Below are 21,891 nucleotides of genomic sequence, written 5' to 3' on the forward strand. Positions count from 1 at the left end.
GACAGGCAGACAGAAGAGTGTCTAATCTTCTCATCTAACAGATCCAAGAGAAAAAAATCACGATTTTTAGAACAGAGCTGGAATCACTGTGGGATTAGGAGAGAAGAATGACCATCCTATCTTGCAGATGTGGGGCTACCAATGCCCTTTTGTTGTATGACTGGGGTTCTGGGGTTCCCTTACCCAGCGGGGTACACAAAAGAACAAACAGTCTTTTAAAAGTTCTAGTCTGACTTTTCAAAGAGAAGCAGGCTAGGATTACTAGGGAGAATGAAGTAAAAGATGCTGTTATCTGCTCCACAGAACTGGATAACAGCACTCCAATTTCTTTGCAAGGATTCATTTATTAGGTCCAAATACTTCTAGAAACTTCATTTTCACACATCCTGGCCACTAGCAAATTTCCTTTTTAACCCTTTTGTCTATTATAAAAATAAGATGACCATGGTAAAGTTGAAGGGAAAAAAATCCAACACCCTAACAAAATCTATTACAGTATTCTGGTATATTTCCTTTCAGACTTTTACTTCTGCATTTTTTCCCCCATAAAACACAACTGCAATAAGGGTTGTATATGACTGTTTCCTGCTTTTTCCCACATAACACTGTATCAGAAGCATTCTTCCATGTTGCTCCAAAGGTGATGGGCCAGAGTCATAAAATGGGCCCGTTACAGGATACTAAGTTCTACAGCAAATTTCTCCAGAACAAAAACTACATAGGAGGGCCATGCCCTTTCATGGGTAGTGACACAAAGCTCTGCTCCTGCTCCAGTGAAGTAGCTGGAGATCTGGAGGGCCCTTAGCAGAAATTCTCAAGTCTCTCTTCCCCACACTATATTGGCTCTAATATGAATTGTTGTGTCTTCAGAGTTGGTGTGGGTAACTAACTGTTCAGTTGTTACATGAAGTTATGTAAGAAAAGCAGGGAGAACAAAATAGCACATGTGCACACTAAGATGCAGTGAGATCAAATGGGTTACTGCAGGGACTGTTTCCAAAAACGGACGGATTACTTCATTACTGTACATATTTCGGTCTTATTGTAGTGTTTTATTATAAAAGTGACAATTAAAAAGTTTTAAATTTACAATTTTTTTAAAATGAGAAAGACTTTATGTACTAATAAGAAAAATCTCCAGGATACAGGAGCAAGGTATAGAAGAGTACAGACAGCACTTCTGGTAAAGGGAGGGAAGATAAAAATATGTATTAGTATGTGCTACAAAGGCAGTTTTCAAAAACTCTGAAAGAAACTAATAAAAACGGCTACTACTAGGGAGTCCCCTGGCATCCAGGGGTTAGGACTCAGTGCTTTCCCTGCCGTGGCCCAGTTTCAATCCCTGCTCAGACAACTAGGATCCCACAAGCTGTGCAACTCAGCCAGGGACAGAGAAGGTTGGGATGGATGAATACTAGGAAGGGAATGAGACTTTTTAAAATATCATCTTGACTTCTGAAGTACTTGTATTGTCTGCATAGAAAATGAGGTAATACAGAAGCAGAAATAAAAGCCCCAGAAGAAACATTCTATAGTGAAGACACCCTTGGTACTCCCTGAAAACTAGTATGTCCTTATGTTTGGAGGGACTTCGTCTCCTACCAGCAGAAAACCAAGTTCAGACCCAGTGATTCCCAAGGACTATAAGGGATCCTCAGAACAGTGCTTTCCCCTTGAGGCAGCAGTGCCAGGCTCCAGTAAGGAGCCCAAGAGCACCAATCCCGCTTCTGCAAAACCCACACAAAGCCCAGCTCTGCTCTGACACTTCCCTGAGACCCCGTTCCTCTTACTAAACACATCACTAATCTCTACCGACTCCAGGTGTCCATGGTGAGAGAATAACCAAACGTGAGTTAGAGTTCTTTCCAGTCAGATGCAATATCCTTCCATCATGATCTGGACTCCTTCCAGGCCCTCACAACTCCATCTCTGTTGTACAGGCCTGAGAGGGCTCTCACCAGCTGCCCTCCACCCACCCTATCCAGGCCAGACAGTTTCTCAGTACTTCCCAGCTACCTCACTGACTCCAGAGAACTTCTTGAGAACCTTACCTTCTAAGATGCCTATTGAGATCTGGCTGGGAAGATGGCAAGAAAAGAAGTTTGTAAAAGCAAGTGTGGTAGCAGTTAATAGAAAATGTCATATTGTTTCCTAACTGATCTGCATGCCTCCATAAAAACAAGGATAATTGTACAATATTCACTCTGACAGAGACATCAAAAATGTTATTACCAGAAAAAGTAAAAGGCAGCTTTCAGACTATGGCAGAGAATGGAAGACACCGAGCAGAAAACGGAAAAAGAAATAAACACTGAGGAAATGGATCGAGCCATATTAATGTACCTATAACACAATTATATGAGGAGCTTGTTAAAAACATACCCTTCTACAGTCCCTGTAACTCAGAATCTCTGGAGGTATACAGCCCAGGTATTTACCTCCTCATGTAATCCTTATGAGCACTCAAGTTTGGGAATTACTGGGAGAAATAGATATTTAAAGATAGGGACTAACTGCACTACGATGATAGGAGCTGAAGCAATATTCATCCCATACAGGATGGCATAAGTCTTAGACAGTGCCATACAAAAGGACATTTTGTCAGAAATCACATCTGGAATCTGTAGGTAAGGGGAGATGGGACCTTGAGTTTAAAAGCTACAGTTGCAGTCTGTGTGTCTAGAATAGTAACAGAGGCACACACTAAAGTCTGAATAGCTAGAGAGAAGCTCTAAAAATGGGATTATTTTAAGATAATCAGAAGTTAATAAATGACAGAAGGGTTGACTATAAAAACCTTTCTGCACCAGCAAATTCTACCCAAGGCAGGCTAGGGGAATTCCCTGAAGGAAATTAATTTAGTACAGTATCTCTGGGAAATTATCAGTAAATAATCAGGGGGTAGTTCTATTACTACTTGTGCTTGAAGTACCTATTCAGTAGAAAATGAGACAAAGATGATATTATGAATGTGTATATAATGGGATTACAAATATATACATATAATGAACTACCAAAATGGTAAAATATCAATATATTTTTAAGTCCTCTGAAAGGAAGGCTGTTTTCATGAAGCTATCAGACTAAAACGAAAACAAAACCAAAAACATTCTCCAGCCTCTGGGTCCCCAGAGAACAATAATAACATTGCTCCTATAGGAATATAAGCGGCAACGCGACAAGATCCTTTTCTTAAAGGGCAAGCTACAGCTTCCTGTCTTCATTTTACTTACAGTCCTCCAAGTGAATTTCCTGACCGGTAGAGGGCAGCATACCAGGAAGTGTGTATCTGAACACAACAGAGGTTGCCGCTCTCTAACGTGTCTGCATCACTGCCAGACGTAACAATGACACAGCGAAAATAGAAGAGCTCCATGTGCCATCTGGTGGCGAAAAAGGAGAAGCGCACACTGCAGATAAAACATATCAAATTCCTCTAGTTTAGAAGGAATTAAAGTTAATTAGCTTTATCTGATGACATCCTTCCTCAAATCTCCACGAGTAAGTCTTCTGTGGAATCTGTATCAGCAGCCTTCATGCATAAGTTTTAAAGTTTTACATCAGTTTAGCTCTTTATCCCCAAATACCTGTTGTAAGCAAGGGGCAACTCCTAACGCCTGGCCCCACTGTATGGAATAAGCAGCATAAAACTCAGGACAAAACAAGCAAACCAACACCAGAAACTGTTCAGCTGTCAAAACAAAGAGTGAGATGTAGACAGATAGCACCAAAGAAAGCTTATTCAATAAAAAAAGAAAAATACAGTATGAGAACCATAAATTTAGAACGGAAATACCGGTTTATCTATCTCATTTTACAGGTGAGGAAAGAGTCAAGAGAGGAAGGATAACCTTTGGTTCAATCTCATTAGTGATCAGATAACAAGGTAACACTTTTGCCTTATCAGAAATTAGCCAGTTTGGAAGGAAGTATAAAGTGGTACAATTCTACACCTAGTAATTTGGGTCCAGAAATTTTATTTTTAATCATTTACTATGCAGAAATACAAGTATGCAGGGATAAATAGAAAATGTTTCTGGCAGCATTGCCTGTTATATAAAAATTAGTAATTGAAATTCTCAATAAAGGATCATCTTGTACTATTTTATCTGACAGAATTCAACCATCCATTAGAAATAATGAGGTAGAATATGAAAAAAAAAAATATATATATATATATGTATAACTGAATCACTTTGCTGTAGACCAGAAACTAACACAGCATTGTAAACAACTTATACTTCAATTTAAAAAAAAGAAAAATGAGGTAGACCTGTTATCTAATGATATCAAGAGATGCTGAAACATGTCACACAAAATACAGAGTAGTATATACCAAATGGGATCATACACATCTCATTAAAAATATATTCCCTCACATTTCTATAATGTTATCTTTTAATTCCTCTGCCCCTTAAGTTTCCAGTAAGGTTCTATTTGAAAAGTTCCCACATTTTCTTCTCTGAACTAAAGAAGAAAAAGATTTTGCCTATTCCTTTATTAGAATAACATATACATATGAAAGGTACCTGGTCACTCTGAGAGGTGAGGAGAATTTATACTTTCAGTGTGTTCTATACATTTGTTAAAGTGAAGATATCATGTTAGACCAGAAACTGGCTTTAGACAGAACACAGTCACAGAGGAAGACACAGAAAGTAGGTAAAAAGAATGGTGGGAGTCTGTGTAACTTCCTCTTCTGATTGTTTCAATTTTTTCAGTGAAGTAGGAGAGTAGGAAACTGAATGGACTAGAAATGTTTAATATCTGATCGCCTAGCAAGGCCAAGCAACATTGCAAATTGAGCAGAGGAGAGGCAGAGAAAAGAACAGCCAGCGAAGCAAGAGAAAGAGACTGCGCTGTCCTGAGAGCCAAGCAAATAAAGTGTATCAAGCAGAGCAGGTTGTATCCGTTTCTCCAGTGTGTTTGCTTGCACAGCTACAGGTGCAAGATGGACAGATGGAATCAACCAGGACTGTGATCCTGTCAACCAAGCATGATGAAATGAGAGAGAAAGAGGGAAGCAGTATTATAATTTTGATGATAATTTTACCTGAGGAGAGTGAAATCTTCTAGGAGGTGAGGGATGGTGAAAAAAGGATAAATGAAGTGGCTTCATAGTAGGTTCAGGACTTCCCTGGTGGCTCAGACGGTAAAGCACCTGCCTACAATGCGGGAGACTGGGGTTTGATCCCTGGGTCGGGAAGATCCTCTGGAGAAGGAAATGGCAACCCACTCCAGTACTCTTGCCTAGAAAAGCCCATGGAAGGAGGAGCGTGGTAGGCTACAGTCCATGGGTTCGCAAAGAGTCAGACACAACTGAGTGACTTCACTTTCTTTCCTAGGGGGGTTGGAAGATTGCTGGGGTTAGGGTACCAAAGACAGTGAGGTAAAAAGATGGAAGGTGGTGCTATTAGGAAAACACCCTCTCGTCCTTTTTCTGTTTCTAAACTTAAGTCCACAGAACCCTGTTTTTAATTTGGGGACCATATCTTGGGTTCTCTAAAACCAAACTACTTTAGCATTTTATTTTATGCTGTTCCTATGGTTCAATTTCTCTTCACTTAGCTTTCTATCTAGTTTTTACTACAGTGATGGATACATATGCATATTTTGGGACATGAATTGTATCTTACACAAGAAAAAAAAAAGGTGGGTAGTTTGAAATTGAGATTGCAGAGGGGCTGCAGTTCTGGTGATGATGGTAATTCAGATGGGTGAGATGGGGTGGAGGACATATCACTGGAAAAGAAGAGTGCAAGGAAATGTGAGGCCAGACATGGTCTGGTCCTTCTGTATAGAAACCCTAAGGTCGTGACCCTTCTGTATAGAAACCGCTAAGAATTAAGACAGAAGGAGTCCTGGAGTACTGCAGAGGAGGAATAACTTGGGGTGTTAGTAGATGACAGCAAAGAGAGAAACTGGGTGATTATGATTCCATGTAATGAGATTCAAAATTACAGGTTTTTAGGAAAGAAAAAGATGGACTGATCTGAAAGCGGCAATGAAGAACAAAGGGGACATGGACCCTATACACTGGGGTGAGGAGTATGAGAGGAACGAAACAACACATGAGAGGGAAGAGGGAAAGCCAAGTTACTGTGAGAGCAACAGAGTAAAGTGATGACACAGGAGATTCTGTTAGTAATGGGCCATGAATGCCAGGGGGCACAGTGGACGTGTTTCAAGAGCTCAGATGATATGGGAGGAGGCGGCAGAATAGGAGACACACAGAACCTTATAGGGATTTGAGTATGGAGATGAGGACAACCTGGGAGACTGGGACTTCTGTGGTGAGTGACATAAACCAACATAAATGACACAACATTAGATTCAGTGGGTTCAAGGCAAACAGTGACTGCAAGGTTTGGAGTACAGTGGGTATGTGTTGTGGTTCTTTTACACTACTGATGATGGAAGATCACAACCCAGAGAAGGTGTGGTACTTATTCCACAGGCAGGAGTCCTTATAACACTAGGTGATACAGGTAGATTTATGTTTTTAAATCACAAGGGAGTATTATCTGATACTACAGAACTTCCCAACTGCTCTGTGCTAACAGTCTGACCATGCTCAAAATCCAAGACAAATTAGTAACTAAAAGACAAATGTTCACTTGAACAGCACTTCTGGTCCTAATCCTATACTCCTGAGAGGGTACAGAACTCATGAAACAAGTCACCTTTCTGCTGAAAGACTCACTGAGTAAGGTAGAGTGTGATGAGCTCTTAGAAAACCTTATTTCTAGAGGTTAAAGTTCCAGAGGCTATAAAGAGTCACTAGGATGTTTTCTGATAAAGATCCAAATGGGTGGGTGCCACCTAGTGGACAGAAGAGGATCACAAGGAAAAGACCCTGAGGTCCCTTTAGGGAAAGATGGGGTTGCTTCTCCAACACAGGCACCTGATGCTGCCTGAAGCCTTAAGTAAGCGGGTTCTGGGCCAGCAGGAGACAGATAAACCTACCACTTGTTATCAATAGTTCTGACTTGGACTACAGCAAAAACCTTGGAATCCGGACTCACATAGTCAAATCCTAATTAGAATACTGTTATTTATGAAATCCTCAGCTTTTTGTCAGGATCTTAATTTCAAAATTAAGAGCTTTTTCAAAATTACTGCCACTAACCACTTGTAGAACTGCTCTGATGCTCACTATTCTGGAAATGCACCTCACACTTTAACAGGGCAAGGGCTGACGCCACATATTGTCCACCGCACACCTACTAAGGATGATTATTAGCCTGTGGATCTTGTAAGTCCAGAAGTTTTTTTGGAAGAAAGAAATAAACCTAAAAAGAAAAACATCACTGTACTCAGAACATCAGTTTTCACTTACCAGCCTACATTTTAAGAAGCTATACTTTTTTAATGGAAACATGATTATCTACAAGAAAGAGTAAGAGTTAGAAGAAAAGCACAATGAAAAACTAAAACTAGTTACCTGTATAACAAATAATGACCTGAGGCTACCACGGTGATGAAAATGCTCCCAAAGAGAAGATGAACAAGAATAAAATTTAACTACTGAACATGTTCTCAGGAATTCAAGAAGCAGATTCAATAAAGAAACTATGATAAAAGATTCCTTGCTGATCACCCTAAGGAAAGTGAGAGAGTGAAAAAGGACTAGATGTTTTACAGCACTGCCTATCAAATCAAAATTCAAAATATTCTCTGTCAAGGAATAAATCAAATAAGTAAATCCTTGATTTACAGAAAGTCAGGAGATCAGAAACAAAAGAATAATCCTAAAGAGAAAAATGCATAAAGGATTCTGTAGTATCAATTTGGGGACCACTTCCTCTCTCTTCAGGGCTTCCCCAGTGGCTCAGAGGTTAAAGCGCTGCCTGCAATGTGGGAGACCTGGGTACGATCCTTAGGTTGGGAAGATCCCCTGGAGAAAGAAATGGCAACCCACTCCAGTATTCTTGCCTGGAGAATCCCATGGATGGAGGAGCCTGGTGGGCTACAGTCCACGGGGTCACAAAGAGTCAGACACAACTAAGCGACTTCACTTTCAGTTTCCTCTCTCTTCGCTCTTCTCTTAGTAAACAGCACACATCTTCCTGAACCTTAATGAAGCAATGGCTGGAGACCTCTGACTACAAGAGGCAGATGTCAAGAATAAGGTGGATGTTGCCTTAAATGGTCATTCCTGGAGAAGCCAGTCACTATATGGGAGGTTTCAGGTATCACTAAAATGTAAGAGGAATACAGCCACACTTAACAAACAGCAGAGAGTTGTGTTTAGCAAGTGAGAGAGGAAACAATGTAATATTATGAAAACCTTGATGACTTCCTCATCAAGACTGGCAACTGCTGGGCTGAAATCAACTAAGCAAGACATCTACTGTACTAGACACGCATGCTATACTTCTCCAGCTGGATTAGTTTGACTAGAGTTCAATATACTGTAATCAGAAAATGGCTTCTCTTCTTCAACCCTAAATATCTGATATCTTACTTTCCCTAATCGAATGTTGCTCCTTTTCTGTACTCATAAGAGTCACTTTCAATTCAAGAATACTGGTGCCATGATGAACGAGGTGGTAGCAAAAGCCAGCATATCCCCCCTTCTTCAAGCTTTCATCTGGATCTCAGCCTTCAGAAGCTCTTAAGAGCAGGAACATACACATCTGGAAAGGAGAGAGCTAAAGCAGGACTTCGGAGTCACAGCCTGGAGTCTGAATCCTGCCTCTGGCACTTACCATAGAGCCTTGAAAAAATTATTTAACCAATATCTCTACTTCTTCATCTGGAAGATGAAACAGAGTGGTAATGGTGACTCAGACGATAAAGAATCTGCCTGCGATGCAGGAGACTGGGATTTGATCCCTGAGTCAGGAAGATCCCCTGAAGCAGGGAATGGCTACCCACTCCAGCATTCTTGCCAGGAGAATGCCTTGGACAGAGAGGAACCTGGCAGGCTACAGTCCATGGGGTCACAAAGAATCAGCCACAACTGAGTGACTAACACTACTACTACTACTGAGTATGTACTTATCATTTAATTATAGCATCAATATTAAGACTGTGAATGAGAGACTTGGTTACTGAAACTGGTTACCTACTTGAAAAAAGGATTAAGAATGAAGGTATTCTGCAATATCATGCTAGAGATGTTCAAAGAACCAGAAACCTTGCTTTCACACTGAGGACTCGGTCCTCTGAGTTCTCACCTCTCAAGTTTCTATAGCTTGAAATTCTTTACCTGATGAAAACCTAAACTCTAAGAATCCTAGTCTTTTTTACTAAAATGTTTTTGGGGGGCCAGGTTGAAAGAAAGGGGCTACCTGGGAAGAGTTTGTATTAAGTTTACCAACCAGAGCACCAAGAAAGGGAGGCTCAAAACTGCTCAGGAAAGGCAGAGCAGGTGAGCTCCCTGGATCACAGTGCATGCTGAGGCACTGGGTCCACATACAGCACCTCCACCTGCTACTTGGATGTCAAAGCAACTATCCTGTCCCCAAGAAACACACATTAGAACCAGCCCTGACATTCAAATACTGCTTAAATCACCACAGATTTGCAGAATAAGTCAAAGGGAAGGAAAGCAAGAAAATGTAGAAGAAAAAAAAAATCAAAGTCAGTAAAACACTGAAAATCGAAAGAAGAAATCATTTTTAAAGGAAGAAGTGTTTGTTTTGGGTGGGAAGAGAATTGGAAACATAGAGGTCTAGTGTGGTTGATGACAAGTAGGAAAGTTTCATTGCATGGGAGTGTTGCAGATAACTGTTAAGAGTTGGGTAAACTATAAGTACTTATTTGGCAGGAAAAAAAATCTCCCCCAGGAATTTCTTAAAGTGATTAAAATTTAGGCTGTTTAGAAAATTGCTCATGTTTTTAATAATTTTCAAGACTACCCTCTCTAGTGCTTCCTAATAAAAAAGACTGGGAAATTAAGACAGGGTGACAATTTAACACCTGAAAGTCCTAACTATACAGATATTTAAAGACTAGCTAGAACTGTCCTTCATCAAAGTAGCAACAAACTATTAATGATGATTATTACTGCATGAAAATAAAAACGGACACTAAATTGACTAATTCACACTTTTTCTTTTCAGATTAAGATACAGCTATATCTAAGAATAATTTAAGGGGGTGGGGAAGCCAAAGCTGTCAGGAAGTTAGACTCATCAGTGACTAGAAAGTAGTTTCCAGGGCAGAAACTGAGACTAAAGAACATTGAAAAGTTTGGTTACACTGTTGAAAAATAATAAAAAAATGAGATAAGGTCTTGCTTAGTATTTAAAAAACATATACCAATTCATAGTGGGAATGTAATGCCAAGGAAAACCACTAAACTGAAGAACTCTGCTGCAATCAACAGCAGTACAAATGTATAGAATAAAAGAAGGATGGTGACAGAGCAGGGAGGAAAAGGGACCCCGTCATTTGCTGTGGCACTCAGGGCAGCCACCAGAAAGAAAGTGACACCAGAAGCCAACACAGGGATAGATTCTGTGAGCTTACAAATTAGCAAATTTGATGTTGATCTTCATTGTCAACCAGTCTTAACTGTTGATATTCTAGAGTAGTATAAGTGGTCCTTATCACAGCGTTTTTAACTAGGAGGGTGGAAGTAATTTTCTGGGCTGAATTTTAGTTCAGAAGGTGATGAATCTCTTAGAGGAAAAGGCAACTTTGCCCTGAATGCTAGGGCAGCAGGGCAGGCCTGAGCACTGTGATCTTTGACTCCCAGATACACACATATACCTAAGGGCTGCCAGCAGCATGGGCTGTTTTGGGTTTTTGTTTTTATTTTGGCCCTGCCATGCATGCTTCCCTGGTGGCTCAGACGGTAAAGAATCTGCCTGCAAGGAAGGAGACCTGGGTTCAATCTCTGGGTCAGAAATTTCCTCCAGAGAAGTGAACGGTTACCCACTCCAGTATTCTTGCCTGGAGAATCCCATGGACAGAGGAACCTGGCAGGCTACAATCCATGGGGTAGCAAAGAGTTGGACACCACTGAACAATTAACAGAGGTATGCCATGTAGCATGTGGGATGATGCCCCAACCAGGGACCAAACCTGGGCCTCTGCAGTGAAAGCACCGAATCCTAATCACTAGGCACCAGGGTATTCTCTCCAATAGATTTCTTATTAGAACAAAGTGCGGTCTAGTCTCATCAGATCACTTAAGGAAAAAGGTAGTAATTGTCTTTAAAAATGCTTATTTACTGATGAAGGGGAATGCTCTTAGCTGCATTCAGTTGTTAACACTAGGATCAAAATAAACCTCTAAATAAACAAAAAGCTGGTAGACGTTGGAAATACAAAATTATTAGGTTCTAACTGTCATTAGGTAATGACAATATTTTTCAAATACTGCATCTCTCTGGGGAAATAACTACAATGCCCCATCACAAAAGAGCGTGAGACCACAAGAATTAGGAAGTGAAGAAAGAAGAGGCCAAAAGAGATCAGCTCTTCTAAAATAAAAGGGAAGATACGAAGGTGAAGATGAAAAGCAAAAATTTATATGAAAAGACAGACTAGAAGTCAGGATCCCTGGATCTGGTCATACAAACTTTGGCAAGCTACTTAACTAATCAGTCTATGAACACTATGGAATGGAGATAACATACACCCTGCCTATCTCATAAGGTTTCTTTGCAGGCTTAACAGGGTAAAATATGTTCAAGAACTTTCAAATTTGTAAAACACAACACAAATGTAAAGTAATAGCATTATTATTTAAGCTATCCCTCACCTTCCAAAGAAAGAACAAGTATATGGTAGCTTTGACTTAAAATAATTTTCATCCTTGTCAGTTAACATCAGAGTTACTGGTCCTTCTGGACTCTTAAAAAAAACTAGCAAAAGAGAAATCAGTCCCCAGTTTCTAGTCTTAGTTTTCAAAGAGAAATTCCTTTACATCTGTTTCACTGTTTTCTCTAATATTCAAGAGACCCAACTACATGGCTCTTCGGTACTCTTACCTTTTGAAGCTGCAGGAGCAAATGGCCAGGAAGGAGAAAGCATCAGATATTGGAAAGAAATGGAAAAAAAAAAGGGATCACATATGGTTCTCTGTTATTGTCAAAGACAGTTGCTCAGCCACCTGACCTACTAATACTAAGGACTCTGCCCAACTCTGATCAACTACGTATATAGGTTTGAGGATGGCGCCTTAAAGGCAGTGCCAGAAACCTTTCAAGATGGGCCCAGCCTGAGCTCTGTGATGTTAATCTCACATCCCTACATGCTCCACTGACATAAAATACCTACGTGCGCTAAAACTGGGGGACAAAACACCTACATGCAACAGTTCTCTTTGCCAATTCCAGCATCCCCAGAACACAAAACCAAACTTACTTTCTTCTGAATAGGAACCCCCAGCTCTCTTCAGTCCTCAACCAGGGAAGGGAAAGAAATGGGAGACCACCTTAATGAACCTTCTAAGTCCTAGTCTGGCCCCTAGTCCTAAATCTGGCCATTTGCCAGAAAGAGGAAAGGACTCACTCTTGGTCTGGGCAGAAAAGGTACTGGTGAGTTTGGCGAAAAGTTCACTGTTCTCAAATCGGTCCTCCTTCACCTTTGTCCAGAAGCAGTCTTGGGAAAGGTCCTCAGCAACAAACTGTAGATACAGGTAGGTATTAAGAGTTATTACTAAGCTGAGCTCTGTACTTCCCATCCTAGAAAACTGATTGAGATGCAAAAGCAGCAGCTGGCTGGTCACTGTCAACGTCTTACTAGAGCAAGACTAACCTGGGACACAGAATAGCTATGCTCTTTGTGGTGGACCAGATGATGATTCCAGCTTGTGTGTTTATTGGTGTTTATTCAGAAACTAGACTCAGATATGCTGCTTATCCTCCTTCTAATCCCAAATCCTCTACTTTTAGAAGCAATATGGCTTTATTTTACATCTTCCCTTGCTTTACATTACACCTGCCCCATCAATGTGGCTAAATGTACCAAATTCGTTCATTTTATGAACAAATCCCTAAGTTCCTTTATTTTCACTTGGCTTCCAAAAGCAAAGGACTGATGTAGAATCATAAGGGTTTCAAACACATACCATATCTGTGCAATCATATCCTATGTAACTCATTTACTGGTGGGCAGAGGTGGTAGGGGGCTGTATCCATAAATCTATATGACTTTTGGATCAGTAAAATTATCAGTACCTTGCAGATCAGTGAAATGACTATTATCAAACTGTACGGTATCATTGCACTCATATCCTCAGTGAAAAGGGCAAAAAACATTAACTGTAGGATAAGTTTAGGTTTTCTAGCAGAGTACAGGTTCCAAGAACTCTCCCAAGTGATATCTGGCATGCAGGATATGTCTATTATCTGGTGAATAAACATATGCATGAGTGGAACTTGAAGACATACAGATGTGAACCATAAGAAAGGGGAGTCCAACCATGCACAAAACACAAAGTAGGAAGCTGAAGGGTTTTTTTCTTAATCTACTAATGAAGAGATGGACAGAAATTCTCACCTTGGACCAGTTTGGCCTCCGGAGCTGCACCTCTGGCTTGTAAAGTTTCTTTGGGGTTAATCCAAATGGCAGAACTGGGGCTGCAGGAACTCCAAAAGGGAGAGGCGGAGGAATGCCAGGGCCTCCAGGAAATGGAGGGGGTGGGGGGATTCCACCAGGAAAAGGGGGAGGGGGAGGCGGCACTCCTGGTCCTCCAGGCAAGAGAGGAGGGGGTGGGGGGATGCCAGGGCCCCCAGGCAGGGGAGGTGGTGGTGGGGGGATGCCAACACCTCCAGGCAAAGGGGGAGGAGGGGGGGGGATGCCAACACCTCCAGGCAAAGGGGGAGGAGGGGGGGGGATGCCAACACCTCCAGGCAAAGGGGGAGGAGGTGGTGGGGGGATGCCAACACCTCCAGGCAAAGGGGGAGGAGGCGGGGGGATGCCAACACTTCCAGGCAAAGGGGGAGGAGGAGGAGGAGGGGGGGGGGGTGCCAACACCTCCAGGCAAAGGGGGAGGAGGGGGGATGCTAGGACCCCCAGGTGGGGAGAGGAAAGCACACCCAGGTAGAGGAGGAGCAGGAGGTGGGGGAGGAGGACTGGCCCTGGCCTCAGGAAGTGGGGGTGTGGGGACTGATACAGGGGGTACAACAGGCCCAGAGTCAGCAGGTAAAGGAGGCGCAGGGGGAACAGCAGCACTGCTAGGAGGGGCTACAGCAGTAACTGCAGCAGAGAGAGAAGCCACTTCTTTCTTGGCATCTTCCAGTTCCTTGGACAGCTTGGCAACCTGCAGAAACACCACCAAGAGGAATATGTCTCACTCCACTTCAGGGACCACTGGAAAGAACCTAAGAAATTACTTGATCCAAACTTCTCATTTTATACATGAAGGGAGTGAAAACAGTTAGTTGACAGGCTCCACCTAAAGTCACAGAGCTACTTAGCAACAGAGACAAAACTAGAATTCAGGTTTTCGTGTTCTTAGTTCAGTACGCTTTGCATTAAGACGGCAACTTCAAAGTTTATGTTAAACTCTCCCTTTGATTAGAAATTGCAAAGATCAAGTAAACCAAATATTCTAGTTATATAATTAACATATGTGCTATAAATGTAGTAATATAAACACATAAAGTGATCAAGTTATCAGGTATCACAGATCATATAAATATTTATAACTGCAGGCAGAGTATGTAGGCATAGATCTGTCCAGAGATGACTCAAGTAAGAGAAAATTAGTAAATAGAACAGTTTATTTAGTATTTACTCCTAAATTTACTAGAATATTTCTAAATTACTAGAAATATTATCTTTATCTCTGGGTAGTTCGGTGACTCATTTTATTCTTTGTGTTGTTCTGTATTCTCCAAATTGTCTATCTTACGTATTACTTATCCCCCAAACAGTTCATGATTTAAAGAATATGCACCACCTAACTAGATTACCTATTAGTATCTGAACTCTTCCTAGTTGTAAGATGAGAGAGTCCTGCTCCAACACAGGCTCACCCTGAAGCTGCTGCTGGCAGTCCCAGGTTACTCTGCCTTCCCTGTTCGGAAATTACCTCTCCTGTGAGCTGAGACACTTCTGCTTCCAGGTCCTGTTTCTCCGTGGCAATTTTTTGCTTTTCAGAATCCAATGCATCCTTTTCTCCCTGAATATCCTGGAGCTTCTGCTCAAAGTCACTTTCCATCTTTTTCATTTCCACCTGGAGCTCATGTCGAGCTGTTAACTCGGAGTCCAGCTAGAAAAGAAAGAAATCAGGTTCTCCATCTCAACAAAAGTCCAGTATTATTCCCCATAATTTACTGTTTTGTGTTAATCCTTGATCTGTTGAGCTCACTGACCCAAGGAATGCCTGGGAAAACAGGCCACTATGATTTTGACCTTAAAATCAAGCTTAAAGGAGGGGGAAGCCAGGGATTATTTCCATAGACTATCAATACTTGGGAGTGATTTTTTTAAAAAGCCACCACCACCAAGATTTTAAGGACATTTAACCAGGACAGCTAAGGTGCACAGTCCCAACAGTCTCAAGGATCAAAAAGTTATCAACAATAGGAGTCCTTAATCAAAGAGAAAAAGAATTCAGACATATTCCAGTTCCGATTATTCTATGGCTAAGAGGCCTGAGACATCAAGTAAACCCAAGTGCTGACAACGTTATATGAGAGTTCCACCTGTCTTCCTCCTGCTCGGGGGCCCATGAACTGTGCAAACTCACAATGGACCAGCTACTCATGATCATACTTTCTCCACTGAATGACCTACACCAGAAAGGTTTCCCCAAGGAACTGCTATTGTGTGCTGAACACTTCCAAAATATCATGAGTAACTGTGTCACATGTCGGAAAAATCAAAACCCTTAAACAAAGAAAGAAAGATATAGCTCAATTATTTTTGATCTCTCATACATACCTTTTTTTCCAGCTCTGTAGCTTTGGCTTCTGATTTCTCCACCTTTGTTTTATCAATCATTTGGTCTAAAAAGAAGGCAAAGAGTCAGGAAGTCAAGTTCCCAATTCTCCCCTGCCCCTCTCACTAAGCCCTTCCATATAAACAAAAGGAGCAAAGACTGCCCTTTGGTTATTTTTCTTATCCTTCTTAATGTTCTGTATGGGACAAAGAAATGGAACTTTCAGCTAAGTTCAACATATAATTTCTGAGTGCCTGTTACACAGTATGGCTACCATGCTGGGTGGCACAGAAAATGCCTACAAGTAGTACTTATGAATCTCTGGGACCAGCAGGAGTTAAAGACAATACCTGAAGTCCCTTCAAAAGGTGGGGAGGTGTATGAGAAGGGATAAACTTTTAGAATTTTTTGGAAATAAACTAAAGGCCTGTATATTCCTAGCATAGATATTATTATATCACCTAAGAAAGACTGAAAATGGAAATACCCATGGGCTAAAAAAGTACCTTCTCTGAAATCTTCACTGAAAGAAAAATGGAAAATGAAAGGTGGAAGCAATGTTTCACAGAACCAAATAGATGAATACACTTACCAATCAGTCCCTCAATATCAATCTGGAGGTGCCGACACTTGAAGTCCGGATCAGCCCCGTTCTTATGCAGAACTATCTGAGAAATACATTCTTCAATCAACTTATAGTACTGCGGTCTACAGAAGAAACAAAACAAGGTTATTAATGGAAAACCAAAATATAATTTTGGTATTCAGGATCAAGAAAGGTAAATTGCTTTGACAATAGAAGGACCTGAGGATAAATGTCCTGGAAAAGACTTTTTCATAATATTAATGGAGTACTGCTGCCATTCTAAGAAATCCCCCTCTTCCGCATCAGCTATGCACATCTACTTCAGAGTGTCAAAACTTCTTGCCATCTGTCTCCCAGTGCAAATCATTTTCCATCTAAAATTCAAGCTAGACCCTGCCTGTGACAGACAGTACTATTGCTGAATCTCTAGTCTATGGCTTGAATCTCATGTTCCAACATGAAAGAACTTTATACTGCTGCCTTCCTTGGCTATCACCTTCACCCCACTATGAAAGAGGGCAGTTCACTTGAATTTTGCTCTCTCCATTTAGGTTCAGATTAATCTTCCCAAAGGTATACCATCTCACCTGGCCTCATAGTCATTTCGGACTAAGAGTAAGTGCTGCAGGATAGACAGGAAGTGCTGCTCTGCCTTTGAATCCTTCACTGTGTTTAACAGAATCTGGAAGACTTCACTGAAGTCAGTGGAAAAGGAGAAGAGGCTAAGGAAAGCATAAACTTAGAAAATATGTCTGACAGGTAGCTTGACAACTCGCATGAAAAGGAACAAGATGCCACTTCTATTCTAACAGCTGTTCCTTCTGTACACCCTGGCCTAAACTTTAAGCTGTGTAAACTTCCTTTGGCCAGAGGACCAGTGAGTCAGTGGTACTACACAGAGACAAAATGCCTAGTACTTGGCTTGAAAATCGAGCAATAGACAGAAAGAAAAAGGTAAGTGCCTCAAAGTCACTTGTGGAAAATACCGATAGGTAACCAAATTATTCCCCATGTCAGTCTCAGGGGCACATACAAGTTACAGCCCTATTCCCTGACTTGCCTATGTCCTTCCAAAACCAGTTCCACATCTTAATAAGCTAAGCTATTGTGTTCTAGGAGATCTATATTAACTATGATGACTGCTTCCATGCTGAGCAACCCTCAGATGAGCTTTCCCAACTCCTCTAGTCCGTGCTGAGGTAAACAAATCCACAGCAATCAAAAGACAGCCGCCTTATCTACTAGGAAGACGGACTAATGCCCTCTTCTGATCATCAACTCCACACCATTCCATACAGGGATCTATCACTGAAAACAACCGAATGTCTTATCTATTTCAACCCAGTCAGTAAAAGGATATTCCATCTCCATTCGAATGTCATCCAGCCGTCCCTTCAGGTCATAGGAATCTTCTTCTCCTTGTTCATCAAATACAGTAAGCTGCACTCTCATATCATCATTTTCAATCTCTCGAAGGTCCTGTCAACATCAGAAGAATAGGTCAGGGAACCCAGAAGTGCCTGATGCTGGCTAGAAACCCAAACCTTTTACCCTGTTTTTTTGGTTTGTTTGGCCACGCTGCATGACCTGCCATGGTTGCCCAACCAGGAACTGAACCCAGGCCACAGCAGTGAAAGTGCTGAATCCTAACCAGTAGACCACCAGGGAACTCCCTCAACCTGGTTTTTAAACTGAAAATGGAAGTTATCCCAGGGATGGTGGGGCTATAGGAACAGGAGGAACCAGCCCAGCCTTTCTAATGAAGAGCTGCCTCTCACCTGCAACACTTGGTGCAGCCCCAAGCGCATCAGTTCACTTCGGATGTGAACTCGGAAATCAAGTTCTTCAGCTGGTGTGATGAGAGCATTGATGAGCTGTAGGCATCCCACCTAAGATAAGAAAATTCAGCAGCTGTGTCAATGTTAACTCCTAGAGATCAAGATCCCACTCTCTTTACCTGCATTCTGAGGCCCCCAAATATTACCTAGAAGATGGAGTACAAAAACGACAAGAATGATTTTCTGTTACAGCAAATTAGCCTGGTTTAAACAGAGGTCCAGAGAGCTCAGAGGTCTAAAGAATTCCGGGGATTTCAAAGTGTAATTTGTTCTGGGCCTTGGTTTCCTAGCTTGTAAATAAATACCATGCCTTTTTTCCACCTCGTAATGAGGAAAACAGTTCTTTCTCTGCTTTTTAGAGAGAAGAGTAACCATTTTCCCTTCAGAAAGAACTTTGAAATATAAAATACATTGTTGGTAACCGCTCCATGTGTACTTTTAAAAGGTCAAATTAAAAAAAAAAAGGTCAAATGAACTTCAGTCTTTCTATCTTGAATTCCACTTGTGGGCCATTTCACAGGTATACATGCCTTGAGAGCAATGGAGGTCCCACTTTTTAATCCATCCAGCAGTGGCTGAAAACGTTCCACCTCATCCATTTCAGCTCTTTCTGTCATCGCCTCCAAAACCCTTTCATTCCTGCCCAAGAGTGAGGAAAGGGAGAGAATTGGTCAGGTGCTCCGGTCAGGTAGATTACACAGGGGCACAGATCAGTTAGGAAACAGACAATATCAACATTCTAGATTTCTCATATTCTTCTTCTTATCATATAGAGCAGAGGCCAGATCACCAGGAAACTAAGGACCATCTCTTCAGAAAAGTGCACTCCCTAAAAATACAGCCCTAGAGTCCTATCCATATTTACCAAATCAAGACCCCTGTTCTAAGGCGTATAAATTGGACAACTCTTGGAGAGGCATTTAACAGTACCAATTTTTAATGCCGGTAACATTGGCCTACTCCTAGAAAATCTACCCAACATAAGTACATAAATATGAAATAATATATATATATTGTACAAAGAATACATGTATGTGTGCTCAGTCATGTCCAACTCTTTGCAGTCCCATGGACTGTAGCCCACCAGGCTCCTCCATCCATGGAATTTTCCAGGCAAGAATACTGGAGCAGGTTGCCGTTTCCTATCCCAGGGGATCTTCCCAACCCAGGGGGAAGTGTCTCTAGCATCTCCTCATTGGCAGGTGGATTCTTTACCACTAGCGCCACCTTTCCTTAATTCTAAGATACCATCTTTTGGAGTGGCAGGTATGTTATAACTTAGTATATTTGTCTAAGCTAGAAAATGATCCATGAAAAAAAAAAAAAAGAAAATGATCCATGAGACTACACCACACCATTAAAAGTGGTCACCTCTGTAGAATAGGGTTTGCCAAAGGGATGACATTGTTTAATTGTACTTCATATATTTCTGTGTTGTTCGGAGTTTTAAAATAACCTTGTGTTATTTCTGAATTTTAAAAAATTAAAAAGAAAAAAAAAAAAAAGAAACCCTTGTCCTAGACAATACAGACATTACTGGAGATCTAGGAGGCACTCTGCTGTACCCTTGATAAGCAGCAATACATGCAGAACAGCCTCCATCTCTTAACAAACATTCTTAAATATTAAGATTCACAGTGTTCACGTAAGAAATATAGTCTTACCTAGTATTTAAGAGTAAGTGGACACCCAAGCAACTCAATATTCCTCAAGACTAAGGAAGATGATAAAAAAGAAAATAGAAAAATCATTCCAGCCACATACATGTCCTCTGGCTGCGGCAGGATACAGAGAGCAGACAGCAGCTTAGCAGCATCAATCATCATGTTGGGAACAGCAGGATCCATGGCTCTGACCAGCAGCAGAATTCCTTCTTCTGTCTCCAACATCGTCTTGATTCCAAACTATGAGAACAAAAACAGAAAAGGAAGGCTTAAAGATGAGAGCACCTAACCAGGGACAAGTTGATGAGTTGTTATGGGTTGAATGGTATTCCTCCCAAAATCCGTATGTTGAAGCCCTAACCCCTAGTACCTGAGACTGTAACCTCATTTGGAAACAGGGTCACAGGCAGATGTAGTCAGTTAGATTACCATTTCGTCAGACTAGAGTAGGGTGGGTCCTTAACCCAATATAACTGTTGTCTTTACAAAAAGAGGAGATGTAGGCAAACAGGGAGAACACCACGTGAACTCAAAGATAGAGACTGGGTGATGCATATACAAGTCAAGGAATCTCAAAGGTTGCCAGCAAGACACCAGAAGCTAGGAGAGAAGCATGGGACACACCCTCCCTCCCAGCCTTCAGAAGGAACCAATCCTGTTGACACCCTGATCTTGGACTTACAGCCTTTAGAGCTGTGAGGTAAACAAACTTCTGTTGCTTAAGACACCTAGTTTGTAGTACTGTGTTCTAGCAACCCTAGCAAACTAATACAGGATAGAATATGCTTCCCAAAATAGCTAAACAAAAATGAGCATAGGAAAAATAATTTTCTAGCAGACACAACAAGTAATGCTCAAAATTCTCCAAGCCAGGCTTCAACAATACGTGAACCGTGAACTACAAGATGTTCAAGCTGGTTTTAGAAAAGGCAGAGGAACCAGAGATCAAATTGCCAACATCCGCTGGATCATTGAAAAATCAAGAGAGTTCCAGAAAAACATCTATTTCTGCCTTACTGACTATGCCGAAGCCTTTAACTGTGTGGATCACAATAACTATGGAAAATTCTGAAAGAGATGGGAATACCAGACCACCTGACCTGCCTCTTGAGAAATCTGTATGCAGGTCAGGAAGCAACAGTTAGAACTGGACAGGGAACAACAGACTGGTTCCAAATTGGGAAAGGAGTACATCAAGGCTGTATATTGTCACCCTGCTTATTTACCTTATATGCAGAGTACATCATGAGAAACGCTGGACTGGATGAAGCACAAGTTGGAATCAAGATTGCCAGGACAAATATCAACAACCTCAAATACGCAGATGACACCACCCTTATGGCAGAAAGTGAAGAAGAACTAAAGAGCCTCTTGATGAAAGTGGAAGAGGAGAGTGAAAAAGTTGGCTTAAAGCTCAACATTCAGAAAACTAAGATCATGGCATCCAATTCCATCACTTCATGGCAAGCAGATGGAGAAACAGTGGAAACAGTGACAGACTTTATTTTCTTGGGCTCCAAAATCACTGCGGATGGTGACTGCAGCCATGAAATTAAAAGACACTTACTCCTTGGAAGAAAAGTTATGACCAACCTAGACAGCATGTTAAAAAGCAGAGACATTACTTTGCCAAAAAAGGTCCGTCAAGTCAAGGCTATGGTTTTTCCAGTAGTCATGTATGGATGTGAGAGTTGGACTATAAAGAAAGCTGAGTGCCGAAGAATTGATGGTTTTGAACTGTGGTGTTGGAGAGGACTCTTGAGAGTCCCTTGGACTGCAAGGAGATCCAACCAGTCCATCCTGAAGGAGATCAGTCCTGGGTGTTCATTGGAAGGACTGATGCTGAAGGTGAAGCTCCAATACTTTGGCCACCTGATGTGAAGAGCTGACTCATTGGAAAGGACCCTGATGCTGGGAAAGATTGAGGGCAGGAGGAGAAGGGGACGACAGAGG

At 41.4% G+C, this 21,891-nt stretch overlaps 1 protein-coding gene across 1 annotated transcript in view; it reads right to left on the minus strand.

Moving 5' to 3' along the window:
* Nucleotides 1-21,891, minus strand: part of DIAPH1 (diaphanous related formin 1) — a 108,891-nt gene that overhangs the window by 51,226 nt on the left and 35,774 nt on the right. Inside the window, 12 exon segments of the mRNA XM_043913037.1 lie at nt 11,949-11,957; nt 12,472-12,586; nt 13,462-13,914; nt 13,916-14,224; nt 14,999-15,178; nt 15,853-15,917; nt 16,443-16,558; nt 17,024-17,140; nt 17,797-17,915; nt 18,215-18,325; nt 18,805-18,913; nt 20,039-20,178. Coding sequence (XP_043768972.1) covers nt 11,949-11,957; nt 12,472-12,586; nt 13,462-13,914; nt 13,916-14,224; nt 14,999-15,178; nt 15,853-15,917; nt 16,443-16,558; nt 17,024-17,140; nt 17,797-17,915; nt 18,215-18,325; nt 18,805-18,913; nt 20,039-20,178 — 1,843 coding nt within the window.

Source organism: Cervus elaphus, chromosome 9 (assembly GCF_910594005.1).
Source record: "Cervus elaphus chromosome 9, mCerEla1.1, whole genome shotgun sequence".
In the NCBI taxonomy this organism is placed as follows: domain Eukaryota; kingdom Metazoa; phylum Chordata; class Mammalia; order Artiodactyla; family Cervidae; genus Cervus; species Cervus elaphus.